The sequence below is a fragment of the Nannospalax galili genome, unplaced genomic scaffold (genome assembly GCF_000622305.1).
Source record: "Nannospalax galili isolate Female #2095 unplaced genomic scaffold, S.galili_v1.0 scaffold667, whole genome shotgun sequence".
Classification (NCBI taxonomy): domain Eukaryota; kingdom Metazoa; phylum Chordata; class Mammalia; order Rodentia; family Spalacidae; genus Nannospalax; species Nannospalax galili.
Window position 1 is genome coordinate 3,470,824 of NW_008358387.1, and position 23,520 is coordinate 3,494,343.

General features: G+C 36.9%; 1 protein-coding gene across 2 annotated transcripts in view; it reads right to left on the reverse strand.

The window, feature by feature from the left end:
* Gabrb2 (gamma-aminobutyric acid type A receptor beta2 subunit) overlaps positions 1 to 23,520 on the reverse strand; it is a 246,594-nt gene that overhangs the window by 141,528 nt on the left and 81,546 nt on the right. For both annotated transcript variants that reach the window (XM_008821671.3, XM_017795228.2), the window contains one exon: positions 11,192 to 11,412. In XM_008821671.3, coding sequence (XP_008819893.1) covers positions 11,192 to 11,412 — 221 coding nt within the window. The remainder of the gene's footprint in view (positions 1 to 11,191; positions 11,413 to 23,520) is intronic.

Genomic DNA, 23,520 nt, shown 5'->3' on the forward strand with positions numbered 1-23,520 from the left:
TTCCTTTACTGAATATTGACTCAAATTTCTTATTACATTATTGGCAATGGAAATTGGCAGGATTTGAGGTAGTTAAATAGAAGGAGGACCTAAGAATTTCTGAATTAATCCTGATCATTTTAACTGAACTTTTATCTTTTCCAAATAAAACTCCTGGCGTACAGGAAAGAATGTTAGATCTATACTGCATTTCTTGCTAATATGAAACTATTCTTTATCCAAAAAAATTGCCGAGATACATAAAAGCTTCCTTTAAAAACTTCCTATTAATTTTATCTTCTGAATTAACATTACAACTGGGAGAATAATCACAATTAATGAGTCTGATTTTTACAGAAGTGTTAATTTTATGAATGTCAGATGTATTCAAGAAATTGTTTTTTTATGTCAGGAGATTTTGTTGGAAGCAGAGATGGAAAATAATTATTTTCTACTATCAAGAAGTCAGGTCGCATTGCCAGCATGTAATCCAGATAGATACAGAACCCCAAGATCCTCTACTTCTATGTACATATTTCTGCTGACACTCCAGCACCCAGCACATCCAGGTTAGGGGTTCCAGGACCCTCTGCCTCTGGTACACATATCATCTTCCTATCAGCGCTGGGCACAAACAAGTAAGGAGTCTCTGCCTTTAGCACCCACATCCCTGATCTTCCAGCACCCAGTTCAGCTAAGTGGTACCTCGATATGCATCTTACTTCTCATGTAAACTTCTTCTGTCCCATGAGCACCAGGTCTAGACAAGTAAGAGGGCTCAGTCTCCTACCTGCAGGGGACACCATCACCAGTCAGCATGCTCAGCACTCCCTAGTCAGTCAAGCAAGTGCAAGTGGCTAGTTCAGCTAGGGGAACACAACCTCCTCCCTCAATTTTAGTACACGTCTTTGTCCAGGGCACGACAGGTGATCAGAGGATGTGCCAAACACACACACACACACACACACACACACACACACACACACATCTGTTTGCACACACTACAGGTTGGGAAGGTAGAGACTGTGGATCCTCAACTTCAAAGCACTCTCTCAGAACACCTTAAAAACCTATCCTCTGAAGATCAGAGAATACGTGAAATTGCTCTACCTCACACAACTCTTTGCTACACTACATTGACTCTGGTTTACGAGATCAGAGGTGGTGCCCACCCTCCCACAACAAAGCCCTAATCACCTTCACTTACCCTATGCATGAGTCAACACCAACTCTGTCTACAATTGAAATTTAAGCAACACTGAGTCCAATCAAGATTCATGAAGCAGAAGAGATACCAAGCACTGAAACAAATGCTCAGTCAACTCAGCTGTTCCAGAAAGTCTTAACAAACTAACTCCACTCCATACTGGTAGGTCCCATGGTAAAAGAATTACTAACATGAAAAGCCAAAACAAAATGCCTCTTCCCCAAATTAACAACTCATAGTGATGAGAGCCAGCAACAGTGACTTAGCCAAAATTTCAAACACATTGTTCAAAACAGTGATTCTAAATATGTCCAAAGATCTCAAAGAGGACACAAACTAATGAATGAATTCAAAGATGTTATGAATAATTTTCTGAATGAATTCCAAGAAAACACAAATAAATAGCTGAATGAAATGAGGAAATCAATTCAGGATATGAAAATAGAATTCAACAAAGAGAAATACTGAAGCAAAATCAAAGTGAAACAATACCAGAAACAATTCAATAAGTCAAATAAAAATTTCAGTGGAAAACTTCACCAGTGTAGTGGATCTTATAGAAAAGAGAATATCAGGGTTTGAGTATAATAAGACAGAGGAATTAGAGCATTCATTTGACATCAATGACAACTTTTTAAAAAGTTAGCACAAAACAAATAAGGTCTGTGGAACACTCTGGAAAGGAAAAATATATGAATTATAGGCAAAGAAAGAGAAGTTCCCATGCCAAAGGCATAGATAATACTTTCAGTAAAATCGTTGAAGAACATTTTGCAAGTCTAGAGAAAGAGAAGCCCATCCCAGTACAGAGGCACACAGAATACAAATTGGGACCAGAAAGAAAACTCACATCATATTATACTTAAAACACTAAGTATAAAGAAAAATAAAGGATATTGAATGCTGTCAGAGGAAGGCTGAAGTCACCTACAAAGGCATTCTCATCAAAATTATAGCTGATTTCTCCATGGAAACACTAAAAGCCAAAAGCACTTAAACAATGTTCTTTAAGTATTGAAAGACCATAGATCAACAAAGATCACAACTTGCCCCCCGCAAAAAACATTATCTGATATATGGAAAATTAAAGAAAACCTTTCCATGATAAAAACAATGTATATTCACTAAATCAGCTTATAAACAATATTGTAGGGACTATATTAAATGTAAGAGAATGATACATACATCCAAGAACTATAGAAAATAATAACACATTCCAAAACATTGGTTAAGCAAATGAAGACTAACAGAACACTGAACACTAATAAACAATTAATGATATGTCAGTAATTAATAAGTACCAGTCAAAAATAACTATGACTAACAAGCGGTTCAACTCCCCAATCTAAGGTACAGACTAGAAGACAGGATCAGAAAACAGGGTCTCTCTTTTCACTGCCTCCATAAAACACAGCTCACAATGAAAGATAAGACATCACCTAAGATAGACACTACTTTAGAGTGAAGAAATAGGTAAATGTATTCCAAGCAATGGGAACCAGGAAACAAAAAGATTTGTTATTTTTATATCTTGACAAAATAGACTTTAACACAGACTAGAAGAGATAAAATAAAATGTTTAAAGTGACCTTCAAACTGGTTAAAGGAACAATCCGTCAAGAGAACATTCCTATTCTAAACAGTTATGCATTAAATCCAGTGTACTCAATTTTATAAAACAACTACTACTAGATTTAAAGTCCCATATTAACTTCACTCCAGTTATAGTAAGTGACTTTAATATCCTACCCAAACCAATATAAAAGTCATTCAGGGAAAATTTCAACAGAGAAACAATGGAGCTAAATGACATCAAGGTTCAAACAGACTTAACAGACATCTACAGAACATTCATCCCAAATACCATAGAATATACATTCTTCTTGGCAGTCCATGATTGGTTGCATACTAGGAAGCAAGGCTAGTATCATCAAATACCAGAAAGTGAAAATAACATTTTGTATTCTACCTGACTACGGTGCTATCAAACTAGAAATGAGCAGTGGGGAGTGTCAGAGAAAATGCAAAAACTCATGAAGACTAAACAACAAAGCCTTGAACAATGACTGGGTCATGCAAAAAATCAATAAAATTAAAATTTTTCTTAGAATCATATGAAAAGACAAGACAATCACAGTCTATGAAATACAGTGAAGGCAGTCTTAAGAGGGAAGTTTATATTTTGAAGTGACGGTATTATAAAATCACAGAGGTCTCAAATAAATAAATAAATGAATGATGAATCTCAAGGCCTCATTACAAACAAGAACAGTCCAAACATAAAACTAATAGATAGAAAGAAATAATTAAGATCAGAACAGAAATCAACAGTTGATATTTTGACAAAAATGAATAGGGTAAGAAATCAGCAAAATTAACAAAAAGAGAGAAAGGATCCAAATTAATAAGATTATAGATGGAAAATAAGACATTATATTGTAACACTAATAAAATCCAGAAGATTATACATACTTTGCAGAACAATATTCTGCTGGGCACGGTGGCACACACTTTAGTCCCAGCACTCAAGAGGCAGAGGCAGGTGGATCTCTGTGAGATTGAGGCCACCCTGGTCTACATGGTGAGTTCCAGGACAACTGGGGCTATTGTAAGATCTTACTACAAACATTCTAAAAACAAGCAATCAAACAAAAACTATATTCTATCACACAGTAAAACCTAAAAGTAATGGATGAATTTCTATATAAACACGAACTACCAAATTAAACCAAGAAAAGATTAAAAATCTAAACAGAAACATAACAGGCAAAGAGATTAAAGCTTCAACTAAAAAAAATCTCAGAATCAGATGGATTTATAGGAGAATTCTACCAGGGATTTAAAGAAGAACTAAAACTAACACTTCTCAAAATATTTGATGAAATACAAGAGGAAGGGATGCTTCCAAATTCTTTTTATGAATTCAGTGTTACCTTGATGCCAAAAAAGAAAGAAAATCAAAGACCAGTCTTCCTGATGTCCATAGTTTCAAACATTTTTAATTAAGTACTTGCAAGTTGAATTCAAGGACACATCAAAAAGATTACTCAGCCAGACAAAGTTGGCTTTATTCCAGAGCACCAGAGGTAGTTCACAGAGGTAAACCAAAAATGTAATCCACAACATCAATGAACTCAAGGACATAAACCACACCATCATCTCAGTCGACGCAGCAAGGCCTTTGGCGTAATCCATCATCCTTTCATAATAAAAGCCCTGGAGAGTCTAGGGATTCTGGGAAGACATTACCACATAATAAAGGCTAAATACAAGTAGCCCATAGACAACATATCATTGGAAGTGTAAACTGGTAGAGCCACTATGGTAATCAGTGTGGAGGTTCCCCACGAAGCTGTAAGTTGAACTATCATATTCCTCATATATACCACTCAGGCATAACCACAAGGACTCTCCATCCTACTACAGAGACACATGCTTATACCTGTTTAGTGTTTCTCTACTGACAATAGCTACAGTGTGGAATCAGTCTAGATGTCCATCAACAGATGAATGGATAACTAAAATGTGGTACATATACATAATTGAATTCTATTCAGCTATAAAGAAAATTTATACCATTAAATAGATGAAACTGGGAAAAAATTATACTGAGTTAGATGACCCAGTCTCAGAGTGACAAATACCTCTGGCATATTCTCTCATGTATAGGTCTTAAGCTCGAATACTTAGTTTAATGTGTTTAACGTGCAGCACCTGTAGAAACCAGGAAACTAGAAGGGGGCCATCAAGATAGATAACTTCAGGGAAGAGACCTGGTAGTACATAGATGATTTGAAAATAGAGAGGGTTAGCCTGGGGATGAAAGAGTCAAGCAGATATGGGAGTGGGAGGGCAGGGAGACGAGGTGAAGATAGAAGGCTAATCGAAGTGAAAGACCGATGAAAAAGCTATATTGAAACTTTTTGCTTCCTAAAACAACTAAAAAATAAGTTAAAAAGTGTTAGGCAAATATCCTACAGAGTTGGATTATGCTCCTCCCAGAAGCCACTGTTTATCAAACAAAACTCTGAGTGTTAGATACAGGGTACATCTTTATGGTGTGTTGGTCAGGGAGGTCCCAGAGACTCCTAAGACAACACAGGCTATTGCCATTCCTCTTAGTACCTACAAGAACTAGATGCCAAGAACCTGTTGCTGAAGACAACACACACCTTGGATGCAAGTTATAGAGAAAGCCAGAGGTGATCTGGAAGCATCTCAGCTGAATAGCTTCCACAGTGTTGAAAGGTGTTTTGCAGGCAGCTGGGAGATAAGGCATTGATGATGTCGATGATGTCACTCAGATATAAAATCTGTGAAGAATAAGTCCAAACTGCCAGGCAGGATACAACTGATGTAACAGTGGCACAGATGTTCTGAGGATAGCCAACTGCTTTTGGATTGAACCTGAGGCCTGCTCCATAGGAAACCTACATGTCTGATATTGTAAACACAGTTCAAATCTCATGAGTGGGAAGGTTACAGGCCCTAGGCAAGAACTTACTATTAGTGTTCAGAATTGACACTGTACCAAACTGTATTCTAAATTCTAATGTCTATGCCCATAGGCAAGTGCTACTTTCAACTTTAATCACGGAAGCTCTGCTTTGCAATGAACAGTGGTGCATATAGAGACTCATGGATGCACAAAACATTGATAATAAATGACAGTTGAATGCTCAGCCCTAAGCAGGACATTTACACAACCATCTAAGGTTCAAAGAACCTTGCAGAAGAGAGAGCACCAAGAAGTAAGCACTGGAAGACATGGAAACAGGTAAAGACATGCTATCTTTAGGGCATGGCACATCCATTGTAAATGTGCTCTAACAACAGCTAAAGTTGCTCACACTGGACCTGCAGAAGATTGGATATATCATGAATTGGGGAATTTGGGGAGCCCTAACCATTCAGGTTAAGCTATTGGCAAATGATGGATTCTGTGAGAAGAGTCATTGCCTTCAACTGTGTACCAAATGCTGAGCCCACCAACTTTCAAAGGCTAGTTCCAAACCATGGTCACACAGATGGAACTGATTAAAATCACAAAATAAAAAAAAAAGTATGAGTGTACGAAAGGGACCCGTAGGGAGGAGGGGCAGGAAAGGCAGAGATGGGAGGGAGACAGGAGAGGGTTTGTAGTGAGAATAAACAGAATGTCCTAAGTACATGAACAAAATTGCCAAAGAACAAATTAAACAATGAAATAGGTTCAATTTTAAAATAGAAATCAGGGCATAGCAATAGTATCTACTTGGTCTTGCTACAAATGAGCAGTTACCATTTTTCTTTTTGATTAGCAAGAATAACATAAATAAGTCATTTTATTGCCTATCCTTTCCTCCCTCAGTTACAGAGACATGTTGTTTTTTTTTCTGTCAATTTACTCAACTTAGCAGATGTGGATTCGTGAATCTATTCTTGGTCTTTATTGAGTTACTGTCTACTGTGCAGTATTTTTGTCAGTACTATGTAAACAAAGGAGAACATGACATGTTCTGTACACGTTAGGTGAGTTTTTTCCAGAAACAGGAAGCATCTAGGACGAATTCTGTGTGATTTCTGTCAGAGGAAATGATTTGATGGGCCAAATGCTTCTGGCAATGATTCTTCCACATGGATCATACTTGCCATTTTCTAATACTTTCCCACCCATTTGCTGCTGAATACTGCTTTCATATGTTTTCTGCTTTTTTCCAGACTATTTCCTCAGTCTTGAAGAATGTAAGTGTAACCTTTCCTCATCCCTCTGCTCTACATTACCCACATGTCCACTTCTCATCAACATGTTTGTGATTCTACATCTTTTACCATTGATTCCACATAATATGCTTAGCACAATGTATCTCCTGAACACAATCACTTCTGTTAGAACTTTCAAAATCCACTTTGGTGTATTCTTTCGAATGTTCAGCTCATTTTCTCTGTTTCCTTCCTTCTAGCGCACATACATTAGCAGTGTTGCTGTCTAATTCACTGCTGTGTTTCTAAGGCTTATGTACAGGCCTGTTCCTGCCCTCTTTTGATAGTCAGATGATTTTTTACAAGTTTAAGAAAGAATGAAGCTGAATCTAAGGATCTGAGATAATGGATCTTTTGAGAGCACCAAATGCAGCAGAAAATAAAGTAAGGCAGACCCGATTTAAAAAATATATGCGGTTAAGATTACAGGTGCCTTTGTGTAGCTGTCAGGGGCTTTGGATCTGAAGTTGGAATAGAGTTCAAATTCCATATCCAGAGGATGCTTTCTTTGTTTTCATGGACACATTCCATCACTCTTTATTTCTTCATTTGAAAACAAATTTAAGAATTCCTAATTTGTAGGGATGCCATAAGCATTAACTATAGTAGCCTCTCCCTCTTTTAAGGGAAGATGTTTTAGGCCCTCTAATAGATATGTGAACTCTGAGATTGTGCAGAACACTATACATACTAAACTTTTCCTAGGCATACATACATACATACATATCATAAATTTTAAATTGTAATTTGAGGTACAGTAAGAGATTAAAGCAATAAACAATAATTTAATAGAACTGTAAACAATACACTGTTATTAAGGTTGTGAGACTGTGGTCTCTTCCTCTTTCTAAACACATCTTAGGGATTTTCTGCAGTCCCCTTTATCCTGATGATATATAAGTATATGAAGCCTACAGGGTGAAGCAAATGAGTTTAAAGACATAAGTGCTATGATGTTGGCTCAGGTACTGCTGACCTGATGATGCATCAGATGGATGAGCTCTTGCTTTGGGTTATCCTAGATCATCGAGCAAAGACAGTATGAATGAAAGAATGAATGTCAGGATGAGACAATGTCCGTGATTGGTTATCATTTATATGCAGAGTCACTTGCTGAAAATTTTTGGAAAAAAGCATCTTCAGAAGCTGTGGTCTTTTGAACTTATGAAAATGTTGTTTCAGAGGTTCTAATCTCTCAGCAATAATGTGGGCCAGGGCACTGCTTCATCTCAGGATCACAGTCCATAACTGTGTACTTTAATGAATGTGTAATTTAAAACCCTAAAGAAAACTTTGTTAACCTCCACAATGCTTTTTAAAAAATCTCTGTGTGCATGAATATAATGTGGGTGTATAATGTATGTGTGTTTATGTGTGTATTGGTGTGGGTACACATGCCATGGCCTGGATAGGTGGTCCCAGGACAACATTGGATATCAGTCTGGGCCTCATTAATGGAGCAAGGTCTTGTTTGAAACAAGGTCTCTTTTTGTTCAATGCTGTATAGTTGGCCTAGATACTTCCAAGGATACTTCCCAGGATAGTTGGCCTGTATACATCCAAGGATTCTGGTGTCTTCAAATTTCATCTTGCCATAGGATCACTGGGACTACAAAGAGTTAATACAACACTCAGAATTATGTGGGTTCTGGGAATATAAACTTAGGTGCTCAAGCTTACGTACTAAGCTATTTACCCAGTAAGCCATGTGCTGGTTTTGCTTCAGTTTTTTGTCTTTACTTTTCTCTTCCTTTGAAGTCAACATAAGTTCTTATTAACACCACCTGTTAGCTTCCATTACACTGTCCCAGTTCTCTACCAAGTATTCTGGCAAACCCTTCTTCATAAGCTCAGCCTGCTCCATTAATGATTCTCCTAATTTCTCCCAACAGTCTAGGAGAAGCTTCCATAATAATTTATAGCTTTGTTCTATAATGTATTTCAAAAAGCTCTTACAGTTTTGATTTTAATTCATCAGCTGCAGCTTTGATGAATGTTATTTCATTAGCAAAAGTAAAATATATCCATGACTGAGCTGTGTCCAGATTAAGGTCTGCATTAACTGTTGATCAAATTTAATCAAATGCCAGATAGGTGTTTATTCTTCATCAAACTAGTGCTTGCTCTGGCCAGTGGGCTTGGACATTCAGGTTGTACTCGGAGGTAAAAATATAGTTGGACACATTCATTTATATAACAAACATATTAGGACAGCCAGATGCATTGTATGTTAATAATAGAACTTTTAATTCTAGTCTTTCCTCTTCCAAGTATATTTTTTTTCATTTCTGGGATGAAGAATTAGTAGAACCGTCCCATAAATAAGATGACTGCCAGCCATAATTTGTGATTACATTGCCAGGACATAGCAGATAATCAGTCTTTGCTTTTGAAAACATGCAGATTATTCACTCTGTGCGCTCTGCCTGACTTTATGAAATGCTGCACTATGGTACAGCATGGTACCAGAGCTGATCTGTCCCTTCCCTGGCTTATGCCCAGCTACATCCTCTGCACTTTTATGAACTTAAGTTTTGCTGGGAATCTTCTTCCAGAAAAATTTAGTTTCAATGCAGTTTGAGACTAGTCTTGGAAAATATCTTGTCTCCTTAATCAATGCTTTCAACTTTTCTATACACATAGCAATAGCTTTGTCACATGCAAGGATTGTCTTTCCAGTATTCATTTTTTCATCTTAGTCCAAACCTACTCCTGAACCTTTGTAAGTGCCCATTGCCTGTAATACCTGCCTTAGTACCACTTATCTTGGGGACCTTTGATAAAGTCTTCACATAGACTGAGGCTTCTCAAACAATGCCCTCCTGTCAACTGGACTCTTTTCTGTTCATGTCTCCCACTCATAGTCTTCACACTTTTCCTCTTTCAACTAAGGCATCACTTACTATGGCTATAACTTTTCTACTCTGAAGTATGATAGCAAAACTAGTATACATTTCTTTTTCCTTCACAGTTTAATGGATAAAGGATTCCTTCTTCTTGTAGATGTGAACAACCTCAGCATATGTCTGTTTTTCTATCCTTATAAATCAAGAAATTTCACCTTTGCACTCAACGTAATCACTCCACAGTTTCCTTCCATCATATCTGAGTTTCCAGTTTCGGATCTCTTTCACTGACAGCCAAAAGAGTTACCAAGGCACTGAGGGTTCGATTCAACATGGGACGCTGGGCCAAAGGGATGACTTGTACCCCAGGTAGGCCATAACAAGGTGGTAAGTAAGAGTTCCTTATGCCAGTCAGAATGGTGCACAATTTAAACTTATAACTAATTTCTGGAACTTTCCACTTAGTAGCTTCAGATCGTAACTCTTCTGGGTAACAAAAACCAAGGAAAGTAACTATAGATGAGGTGTGGAGGATGATAACTATATAGAAAGCATTTAGCTCACTCAGCGTGTAACCCCTAAGAAGGGTTCAGTTGATGTTGTTACTACCATGGTTGTTATCCTAACATAGCCACATATTTCAGCAAAATTAGATCAGAGGCAACTGGAAAAGTTGACATAATGTTTTCTCTCTGTCGTGTATAGAAACTGTTTGCATTGCAATGTTTTCAGAAGAAAAGTATATTTTCATCTTTTTCCAGAACATCATCTATAGGTTTTAACACAAATTAAATTTGAAAGAAGTAACCATCTTATTTTACAATTTTTTTCCCTTCAAAATGGTATTGCAATGCTTTTCTGGAGGTACATTTGTGAGCATAGAGCCACTATTAATAAACGGGAGAAGCGTATTTATTTGCAAGTCAGATTGTTCCTTGGAGGATGAAACAGCACGATACGGCTCTCTGTCACCAGAGGATCATGACCCAGTTCAGGCAGCTCAGGAGCAATTTATAAAACAGAGCATCTGCCACGTCCAAACAATCATTCACTATTCAGGTTTTTTTTCTTTCAATTTTACAGAAACCCAGTGCTTCAGCTATTTTGATATAGTTTATTCCCGTTCCTTAAAGAAATCGGCTTTAGGATCAGCAGCTGATACAAAAAGATAATTCAGAAAAAACACCAACCAACAAACAAAACCCCCAAAACTTAGTCTTAGCTGGAGCTAAATCCCTTTTGTAAACATGCCACTCTAACCTCTCAGCAACCTCCTTGATAGATCAGGAGGTTTAACTCTTTCAGCAGAATTGCAGAAGGAATAAAAAAAACAGCACAGGAATTCCTACTGCTGACAAGCAATCAGAGTGCTTTTTTTCGGGGGAGTGGGGGAAGAGTAAAAATAGACACTACAGACCTGAGGCCATAAAGGACAGTGCCATCCGGATGCAGGCGGATCATGCGGTTTTTGACAGTCACTCCATGCACAAATGACTTCTTGTCATTCAGGAAGTAAGTGTCAGGAACCCAGAGCTGGTCTGCCACTCTGTTGTCCAAAGTCAAGTTTAAAGGTATTACATTGTAGGACAGCCTCTTATCTCTCCAAGCTTGCTGAAAGTACATTGTCAAAGTATAATCCTGTGAATGTGAGAAGAAATATGATTATTTTATATCACAACAAACTTGTAGGATATATTAATTTATTTATATCATTCTCAGTAAGCACCTATCAGGTGGCATATATGTAACCTACTAGTAGGCACTATAAATATAGAAGTGAAGAGACTATGTCCACATGAAATTTATTATATCTTGAAGGAAGAAATAGATTAAGGAATAAATTATTCATTAATTCTGTGTTTCCCAAGTTAGAGTACACAAAACTATTTTAGATAAGATGTAAATACAAGTTCAAAACAGAACTAGGTACTTGTTTTCTTGTGTATTAAAGAATTAACTAGCAAATCTTAGCAAATCTAAGATTTCATGCATTGATTCATTCAACAAATATTTAATTTGTGATATGTGGCAGGCACTGTTGAGGAGCATATCAAAAGCCTGCTCACAGGGAATTTGTAAACAAAGCATTGATAAACGAACAGACTATCAAATAAACGCTACAGTCCATGAAGCAAATAAAACAGTTTAAAATATTTAGCCCAGATGACAGAGAAGAGCACTCTGTGGAGCTCACATGGAGCTGAGGCCACATAAATCCAAACCACTGGCTCCCAGAAGAGCACCTTAATCTCAGGAGAGTCTATAAAAGCCCTAAGGTGGGTATGGGCTTGGCACCTTTGAGGAATAATGATTTGGCTCACTCATGATAAGAGAGCGGGAGCACACAGGAAGAGTGTTACAGAAAAGTTCCATAAGTTTGTACTTTAGTGGCAAAGGGATATTTATAATAACTGGTTGTGAAATGACAACAATTGCTGGTGAGGCTGTGAGTCAAAAGGAAACTCTGTTCACTTCTGGGAGAAATGTGAACTAGAACAGCTACTGTGAAGATCAGTATGGATATTTATCAAAAATCTAAAAATGTCATTACTATAGGACCTGGCTCTACCACTCCCGAGTAGTCACTAGAAGGACTCTAAGTCTGCCACTGCCATACTTGCAAATTCTCGTTTAATGCTGCACTATTCACAGCAGCTAAGAAACGGAATCAGGCTACGTGCCCATCAATAAATGAATAGACAGAGAAAATGTGTCCATGTACACAGTGGAATTTTGCAGTCATTACAGAAAAGAAAATAATGATATTTTCAGGAAAATGAATGGAACTGTAAATTGTTAAGAGAAATAAGCCAGGCTCAGAGAGACAAAAACTTCATGTTTTCTTCCATATGTGTATCACTTTATTTCTCTCTCTCTTATACACATATATGTGCACACATATGTGTATGTACGTGTGTGTGTGTGTGTGTGTGTGTGTGTGTCTAAGATGATCATGAGACTGGAAAAGGAACCAAGGGGGCTCATTGTGGGGAGGAAGGGGGTCCAGCAGGATGGAGCAGAAGGATAGGAGATAGGAGTAGGAAGAGAAGATCAGGAACTGTTTCTCAGGTACACATGTATACCACTTCTTTGGCCTGAGTTTCATTAAGTATAAATAGGGCTTTTAAAATATGCTTGATCTCATCAGAGAACTGTTATGAAAATTAAATATATAACTCAAAAGCAATTTGTAAATTTAAAAAGTTATATATTATGAATAAAGCATTTAGATATATATTCTGACATGTTTGATCCATTAGAGGCCTTTGAGCACAAAGGAATTGCTCTCTCGCCTTAATTTGAATGACTAACTGAAGGACCAAACACTCACTTGAAAAAAGATAATTACAAATCTATCTTAAAATTAATTCACAATGCCCTACTTGAGGGCTATAAAGAAATGAGAATCATGACTTGATTGTTTCAGCAGCCTGAGAGGCAAGCCCAGTACCAGTTCACAGAGATTGACTGAATGTGCTATAAAATACGCCTCTGGGATTTCTGCCCAGAGCCAGATAACTTTGTGTATAATGAGAGCTATTTAATCTTCATCAAGTTCTGAGTTTGGCCAAACTTGTTTGGGATTTATATATCATAATTCATTTATATCATTTAAAATACTATGTGTCATCAATTACATATATATTATACGCAATATTCCTATGAAAAGTATAAACACTTCCAAAAGAAGCTTAGATATTTCCCTAGTTTTGCACAATTGCCAATTTTAAGTCACTGTAACAACACCCAAATTTGTAATCCAACTGCTGTTTAAATAATATACATATCAATAACTTAGAGGTATAGCAAACATTCTGGGTGGAATTCACTTTAATGTATCACTCTGTACACTGTTCTTGAATGTCTGCAATATTCCATCTTAGTAATGAATTAGTCTGAAAATTATTAGGAGAGATTATTGATCTAATAGAAATAACCCTGAAGATTCATGAACTACAATGCTACAAAACAGAAAAAGGATCATGTACAGATTTGCATGTGTCTATGTTACAAATACCGCAAAAGCAGGACAGAAGTTAAATAGGAAATTGATGCTCATATTGAGATAATATATTTAGTGATTTCTAATTCTTGGAGACAAAATGGAAATTTCTATTATTATCCATATTGCGAGTAAAATCTACTTATATTGCCTTGGTAATAAGCCCTCTTGTGATTAAAAGACACATAATATTATTAAGTTTATTCAAGCTGGAAATTTTCAGTTTCACCACATCGAGGTGCTTCACAATCAATGTCATCACCATGCAAGATGAATTAAAAAAAAACAGAAGTAAAGTCAAGTAATTTTCAATACTGTACAAACTAAAGTAAGCCCACCATCAGCTGTTTGTCCCACTACCTTCAAGGAAAAATTTCTAAGAAAGAATATAAAGGTGACTATCTGAGGATTATGCAAAGTAAAAGATGGACTAAGGAAGGAATCTAAATGTGAAGAAAAACCACCATGGGGGTGATATTCTTATTTTGCTTCTCCCACTTTTATCTCATTAAAGTAATGCACATGCATGTGTACATACACCCACACAGACAGCTGAGGGAGTATAACTCTAAATAATTGAAGGAATAAGTCATATTACCTTATAATGAATGCAAAGGCTGAATACTGTTGAGCTGTCAATTCTCCTGAAATTCAACTACAAGATATCCCTAATGGTGCAATGGTGGCAATTTATCTTGAGTATTAGCAAGAGCAGTCTAATTGGACTTAAGGCCTGCTCAATAGGAAGGAATCCATGCCTGGTACTGGAAAAAATAGCCCCAAACCCCACGACTGGAGAAGTCAGAGACCCTTGAGGAGAACCTATTACTGCTATTTACCTAAACCAATATAATTTCTAGCTGTATTCTAAATACTTATCATTATACTCACAGATAAATGTAACTTTTACCCCTCAGGAAAGAAATCTCTTTCTGAAAAAGATGGAGACCATTACTGAGATCCACAATTGGTCAAAGGTAGAGAAGAAGTGACAGTGAGTTGCCAATCCCAATCAAGACAATGTAACTCAGACACCCAAAGTACAGGAAACACCATAGAAGGTGAGGGTGAGATTTCAGGAGCAAGAGGAGAAGGACCCCTCTCCTAGATAGCATTCTCTAGAAATGACAAGGGAAGCTGCATCCACAAAATCTCAATATGGTTGCCTAAATGAGACCTTTATAATGACAACACCAGTTGGCATGCCAGTGTGGATGGGGGAAATTTACCAAGCTCCTACCTCTTTTCTTAATTCCCTCCTCTCTATCTGTACCTCTCACTATTCCCATCTGATTTCATATACTCCTTCTACACACCACACACACACACACACACACACTCACTCACATATTAAGGCCCATCAAGTCTAATTTTTGTTCAAAAATGCCCTTTGGTGTTAACCATTAGAGCCTGGTTAACCTACTCAGCATCATACCTTTAAAGAAAACTAACTCTCCCTCTGAGTAGTTATCAGTTGTCAATAGTTCCTCAGCTAGGGTTTGGGATTCTTACCCATTTCCCCGCATGCATGCTGGGATTTTGTCTGGCTTGAGTTTATATAGGTTTTGTACATACTGTCATCACTGCTGTGAATTCATATGAGTAACTTCCCAGTTGTCTGAAAAACTGTTTCCCTGTTGTCTTCCACTACCTCTGACTCTTAGACTCTTTCTATCCCCTCTTTTGCAATACTTGAGCCTTGGGAGACAGAGATTGATAGGGGTAAGCAGTCTGCACTCTTATATTCTCTGAATGTTGATGAGTTATAAATCTCTGTGTTAATCACCGTCTGCCGCATGAGGGAAGCTCCCACCTCTTAAGAGCTCCAGACAATGGCTGCTGAAGGGAGAGATCAGTTTTCTCCAGGAATGAGCTCTCTGATAGCTTATCCAATCCCAAGTGCTCAGCCATAAACATGTGCATACTACTATCACTAAATTGACTTAGAAGATTGTGTGTGTGTGTGTGTGTGTGTGTGTGTGTGTGTGTATCTGTAAGAATAAGAAAAGTTCATGGACTTGAGAAAGAGTTGGAGATATGGGAAGATTTAGAAGGGGAGAGGAAGGGCAAAATGATATAAAAACAGTACTCATGTAAAATTCTCAAAACATAAAAAATAATAAAAATTCTCAATACTAGCCCCCTTCTATCCCATAGGAGATGTTTTTGTCAATGCTGGCTAAAATTCACTTAAAAATGAAGGAATAAAAATAATCAAAATAATTTTGGAAGGAAAGAACAATGTTAAAGGACACAGACTACTGAATCTTAGGACTTACTATGAAGGTAGACTGATGCATGTGTGGTAATAAAGACATAGAAATCAATAAAGCAGAAGAGTCTAGCATAAAACACCACACCTGTGTGTTCTCTTGATTTTCAGCAAAGGTACAGAAAGGCAGTCTACTGAAGAATGCATATTCTTGTCATCATATGGTTCAAATAACAGGAATATCCATATAAAGATAGATGGGCACAGTGTTAGATTAGACTGATAATAGAATTAAAGAAACTATTCTTTGCCTCATAGAAAATAGCTCTCCATAGGTAACAGTGAATTTAAAAGTGTAATTCTAAAATATTAAGATAAACAGAAAGAATCATTGTAAACTATAATAATGACTAGCTTGGCACGCTATGCTGACTAGAGCAATATTGGTACAAATGTTATGGGAGTAAAAAACCACTTTGTGTTTGCATTTAAGGCCCACTTCACAAGGTAGAGCCCCTACTGGGCACTGTTATCAGGGTTAAGAACTTGTGGCTAGACAGGTCACAGGCTGTAGGGGAAAACCTACTACTATTATTCTGTTAAATGGACATAGCATTAAACTATCTACTAATAACCTATGCCCATAGATTAATGTAGCTTTCAACTTTTACCAGAGAAGCTTCTTGCAGCAGATGGTGATTAACACAGAGATCCACAAAATGGCCAATGTACCAAAAATAAGTTGACATAGTATTAAACTGATTATTAATGACTTATTGTTACATCCATAGATTAATGCATCTCTCAAGTCTCACCAGAGAAGCTTCTTCTTGCAGCATATGGTGATTAACTTAGAAACCAAAAATGGTTCAACATGTAGGGAATAGATACTATAGAGTGCTCAGCACTAAATGGGACACTTTTATCACAACTGCTCCTCTTACAAGCTCATGGATCATTGTGGAAGAGAGACAGAAAGTAATAGCTAGATGTGGATGGATACAAGGAAACTGAGTTGTCTTTATATCACAGTTGTACATATGAACACACAGTACTTGTGACAACATGCACAAGACCTGTGAAAGCTCAGGCCAGACAAAAACCCAGCATGGAGGCGGGATGCAGAGAAGAAGCCCCAGCCCTAGCTGAGGATCTATTGGCAATTGATAGCTGCTGGGAGGAGAGTCAGTTTTCTTTAGAGGTTTAACACAAGGTAGATTGGTCAGGGTCCAACGGATGGACCCATGCCCTAGAGCATTTGAAAAGCACAAATTATACTTAGTAGGCCTTAGAAAGGGAAATAATAGAAGTCATAAAGTCTGGGGGTATATTATAGTGAGGTGAAATGGCATAGGGGGTCTGAATTTGATAAAATATATGAAATTCTCAAAGAATCAATAAAGGTGTTTAAAAATAAAACACAAATAAAATTGATAAATTAGATCTAAACAAAATTGTAAATGTTTGCTGCTGGAAAATCACTATTAAATGAAAATGGAAATCACAGACTGAGAGAGAAGGCATTTAGATAAATGAACAAGCAGGTGAAAATGTTGCTCAACATACTTAGTCAACAGAGAAAGATAAATTAGAAACCACAATGAGATGCCACTACACAGTCATCAGAAAATCTCAGATGAGAGCATCAACCACAAATAATTCCAAGGCCTGACATGAACATCCACTTAAAGTTTCATACATTGTAAGTAAAGATACCAGCTACTTGGGAAACATTTGAACAATTTCTCATACAGCAAGTACATTCAAGCTATGAACTGGCAATCATACTCCTGTGTACAAATGTTTGTAACAGCTCCATTCCAATGGCCCAAACTGGGAGACATCTGAATGCTCCTCAACACATGAAGAGATTAAATGAACTGTTGGAGATCCCCCAAAAAGTTCTTTAAAATATAAACAAAATTCATGAACGACTACTCAACTTAAAAGAGGGACAACCAAAAATCAATCAACTTAGAAATTAAAGAGAATGTTATAACATATTCCAATGAAATATAGAGAACTACCAGGGAATATTGTAAAAGCTTATATTTCAATGAAACTGAGAATTATAAGTAATGAATAAATTCTTAAATATAAAATAAAATTAAATCAGTAAGCTAGAAATAAGAAACATAGCAAGAAATTCACTTGAAGCAGTTAAAAAAATTCTTCCCATAAGTAAAAGCCCAAGACAAGGTGGACTCATTGACAAACCATACCAATGCTCTAGGGAAGAGCTATATGAATACTTTCAAACTGTATCAAAAACTAGAAAGGGAAGGGACTCCACCAAATTTATTCTATGAAGCCAGTTTTACCCTGATACCCAAACCAGATAAGTACACAATATAAAAATAAAACTGCAGACCAATTTTTCCTAATGAACATAGATCTAAATATGGTCAATAAAATTCTAGGAAATCAATTTAAGAAACACACACACACACACACAATAAGATCATCACCTTTTACTACAAAAGAAATCTACTTTAGAACTTACTGTAAGTCTGAAACTTTAGGAGGGAAAGAAAGGATAAGATACTTCAAGAGGCAGGCAGCAGTAAGGACTTTCTACAGACTCAAAAAGCACAGGAAATAATCTCAAGAATTGGCAAATGGATTACATGAAATAAAAAAGCTTCTGCACAACAAAGGCAGTAAGTGCCAGGGTGCAGAAACCGCTTACAGAATAAGAGAAAACTATTTGCCAACTATACATTAATGGTGGATCAATATCTAGAATATATACAGAACTGAAAAAATTAAATACCAAACAGATCATCTAATCAATAATTGTGATAATGAACTGAATACAAATTGCTCAAAAGGCAAAATAAAAATTGCTTATATATTTAAAGAAGTGTTTAACATCTTTAGCAATCTAGGAAATGCAAATTAAAACTGCTTTGATATTCCATTTCACTCCAGTCAGAATGCCTATCATAAGACAGCGAATGTTGGCAAAGATGTTGGGAAAGATCAACACCTACGCACTGCTGGTGAAAGTAAACGTGCATGGTCATTATGGAAATCTGTGTGGAGATTCCTCAGAAAACTAAAAATAGAACTACCAAATGACTAGCTATACTACTCCTAGTATAGTTAAGTCACATAACAGGAATGTTTGCACATCTTTGTATGTGTATGTGTATGTGTGTGTGTATGTGTATGTGTATGTATGTGTATGTGTGATTATGTATGCTAGTATCTGTGGGTGCATGTGTATGTAGCCCAAAGTTATGACTAATATCTTCATAAAGCCCTCTCCACATTATTTATTGGCATAGGGATTTTTGTTGAATCTGAAGCTCACCAGTGCCAGGGAGGCTTGCTCTGGGGTTCCCCTCTTTCTGTTTCCTAAGAGCTGGAATTACAGGCATCTGGCCTGATTGTCATGGGGTTGGACATTCCAACTCAGAAGTCTTCACATTTGAATAACAAGCAGTTTATTCACTGAGCCATCTCTCCAGCCTTTTTATCACTTTTTACTACTTCTTGTATACCTCCTATTATCAGAAACATGGATACTTGTATATTCACAGAAATACATGCAGATGCATATATTTGATAAATTCTTCTATTTGTAACTAGTTTTGAATTTTTTCATACTTCATATTTACTTTTATTTAATTTTTCAGGTTTCATATAATATATTTTGATCATATTTAAAGCCTCCTTCCTCTCTCTGCACATCTCTTTTGTGCCCCCTCTTCGATTTCATGTACTCTCAAATGTATTAAGGCCTATTGAGTCGTTTGTGCACCCGGATATCCTTAAGTGTTCGTCTATCCACTAGAACTTGGTTAACCTATCTAGCGTCACAGTCATGAAATAAACCAACTGTCACTCTCCCAGTACTTACAGGTTACCAGTAATTCCTCAGCAAAGTTTGGGACTTCTTATCCACTTCCCCATATCTATTCTGGGATTTAGTCTGGCTAGAACTTGCATGGATCTTCTGTGTGATGTTATCATTATGCTAAGGTCATGTGAGTAACTTCCCAGCTCTCTGGAAAACTTTCTTGTGGGTATCAACCACCTCTAGCTCTCACAATCTTTCAGACCCCTCTTCTGCAATGGTTCCTTGATGCTTGTGTGGCAGATGTTTGATATAGTTGTCCTACTTGGGGATAAGCACTCTTGGTCACTTATTCTCTGAACTTTGCCCAGTAGTGACTTTCTGAGTTATTCATCATCTGTTGTATGAGAAAACTTCACTGCTAAGAGTAGAAATTTTCCATAAAATTCTTTCTGTCCCTTCTTCCTCTAGGTTTCCTGAGTCTTAGGTATAGAGGTTGCATTGTAGATGTGTCATTTAGGGTTAGGTACCTCACAGAAATGTATTCTCGGTATTTAATCAGTTGTAGAACTTTGTAATAATAGTGCCCATCTGTTTGCAAAAAGAAGCTTCTCTGCTGAGTGGTAGGAGGAACGACTTGTCTATAAATATAAGGATACAAATTTAGAATACAGTAAGAAATTATGTTGGTCTAGGGATGTTACAAAAGTAAGTTTTTCTCTAGGATCTATGACCTCTCCAGCCATGTGTATTTGGTTATGTCTAATATACCACACGTGTTCCCTCCCATTAAGTGGACCTTAAGTATAATTGGATAGCTATTGATTACCCCCAAGACAAAAGTCACTACTGCAGAAGTAGCGATTATTTGCTGGACCAGTTATTGCTGTGGTTCATAGACTTGAAAGTTGGATGGATCATTGATTGGTTTTCTCCCTTGGTAATTTGCTAGTATCATCTAATACTATGGGAGGTAGTCTTCGGATGGGAGACTTATAGATCAGTTCCAGCTCGATTGCTGCAAGTCTTGTTTTTGAAATATGCCTTGCATTCAGGAATTGGAATAGGGTCTTACCTTCAAGTTCTGGTAGGCAATCAGGAGCTGAGGCAGCAGTCTGTGCTATTTTGGGAGCCTCTTGGATTACACTTACCAATACCTCACAGGGAGGTTCCCTTCTTAGCACTGGTTTTTGTTATATGGCCTTCAGGTATATACACACACTCATATTTATATTGTGTATGTATTTTTCATTAGGCTTTTGAACTAATACATTTCTTTTGATTTTTCACACCACTTAAGTGTTAACTATCTCTCCTCTCTTTCCTGAGGTATAGCTCTCTCTATTCTCTCCCTAGATAAAGTACCCCATTTTCCCTTGATAACACCTCTCTCCCACTAGCCCAATCTCTTGAGCTCCATCTTCTTCTTTATTCCCAATGTTCCTTTCAATTTTTCTGATTCCAGTGGTTATGTCAGGATATATACTCAAGTCTAATGATTTAGAGATAAGATTCACCAATGAAAGGCAACATATGTCACTTGTTTTTCTTAGTCTGTGCTACTTAGTATAACATCCTCTAGTTCCATCCTTTCCCTTTACCTACAATTATCCTGATTTCATTTTTTTTTACCACTGAGTAGAACTCCAATGTGTAAATGTACCACATTTTCATTATCCATTCATCAGTTGAGGGATGTTTAGTATTTATTTCATTTTTATACCATGAGATAAAAATTGTGCAATATCTCTTCAGTGCTTTTTTTTCATAATCTCCTCTAAGACAAAAGATTTTTTAAAGGCGTGATGTGGTTTTTTTCTTAAATATTTTATTTATTATTTTTATTTTATGTGTACAAGTGTATTGCCTGCATGTATGTGAGTGCACCCATGTCATGCAATGCCGTGGATGTCAGAAGAGGGCTTCGGATTCCCTTGGAACTGGAGTTAAGGATGGATGGTAGCTGCCATGTGAGTGCTGGGAATCGAACCCAGGTCCTCTGGAGGAGCAGTCAGTGCTCTTAACAGCTGAGCCATAAGATGAATACTTTTATGACCATGAAACAGTATCAAATTAGGAAATTAGCATTCACATTTTATTATTTATCATTAAATTATAGACCTAATAGTAGTAGCCCCATTTATTCACTAATGTTCTTTTTCTGTTCTGGGATCCATCCACATTCCTACCTTCCATTTTTAGTTCTTATGTCCCTCCCTCTTAACCTCCTTTAATCTGAGATAGTTCCCTACGCTCATTATTTTTGATGATGTTAGTACCTTGAAGGATGCTGGTCAGTTCTTTCATTGCATGTCCTTAAGTTTGCATTTTCCAACATTTGTGCCTAACTGGACTTAGATCAATCGCCAGTATCGACCAGCATGTTACCTAGGTTACTGGATATCCATATGTAAGAGGTAGAAAATGTCACTCTGCAATATCCCTGATGAAGTTGTGAAGTGAGTAAATCTGGTATGTGCCGGGCATCTTTACTATAGTGCTACTATTTTTGTTTGTAGTTAAAGACAGCAAGTGGTAAGTGTTTTAGGACTATGGAATGAAACAACATGATTTTTGGGCTAATATCGATAAGAGCACTTGCTTTTCATTCTTTCTGAAATTCTATTTCTCTTCATTCATCAGAACTTGAATCAACATATTCACTCAAGTTAACCATATAGAATTAGTAGCAACACAAATGCAAGTGTTAGACACTAAGGCAAGACTTATCATTATATAATAACCCTCCGAGGACTGTTTTCCCTCTATTTACTAATTTCCTAGACTTGTGCCACTGTTCTGGCCACTTCTACCACAGACCTTCATTTTGATGTATGGGGCAGAGTCTCCCAGGTCTCAAACTTGCAGAATTCATTCCTATGGCTGGAGTCACTGCTCTGTGTTTCCCCTCCTTCCTTTATCTCTGTGGCTTTCCAGGTGCTGTTTTCATTCTTCGCTAGGAAACTCAGCATTTCTAGCCTATGGAGACCTTCGTTTTTATTTAAAAGTATGGTCACATATTTGAGAAAATAGTCAATATAGTTGCATTTTCCCATCCAGTTTTTCCTTATCTGGAGAGAAGAGACCAGGTTAAGGAAATGGATTTTTAGTTGTGTTGATCTGCCTTTTGAGAATAGAACAACTCCTATTAGTTTCTTGAGTGAGCAGGTTTTAAAATATGTTTTCATGAAAGTTAAGGTATGAGATTAATTCGCTTTATTTATAATAGTTATGCTTCCTAACCTTTTTAAAATTACTGTAACTGCACTAAAATCTTGAAGCTCAGTGATTAATCTTGTTAACTTCTAGATAATAGCTTTTTGTTCCAAATTTGATGTTTCTGTGGGATCATATTCTCTGCTCTAAAGCTTTTATAATTTTGAAAAAAAAAGCTCCTTTAATTACCCTTTGCAGAAACAACAAATATGTCTAGTGTACTACCATTGCTTACTTTCCTTTAGCTAATGGTACATCAAGACTGAGGTTCTGAATTTAGAATCTGAACTTCTGCCTCTTGTAAGGCAGTGGCAATGTTTTAAAGGCAATAAAAACCCATGAATAAGGAATTATGTGTTTAATTTAAATATATGTTTCATGTGAACAAACTCTGTCATGTTCAGTATGCACATTTGTAGCTTTTACTATCATTCTGGGAATAGGACATTAATTTGAGTGCATGCATAGAAAAGACTTCCAGGTTTTTTGGTCTGGTATTTTTAGTGTATTCCA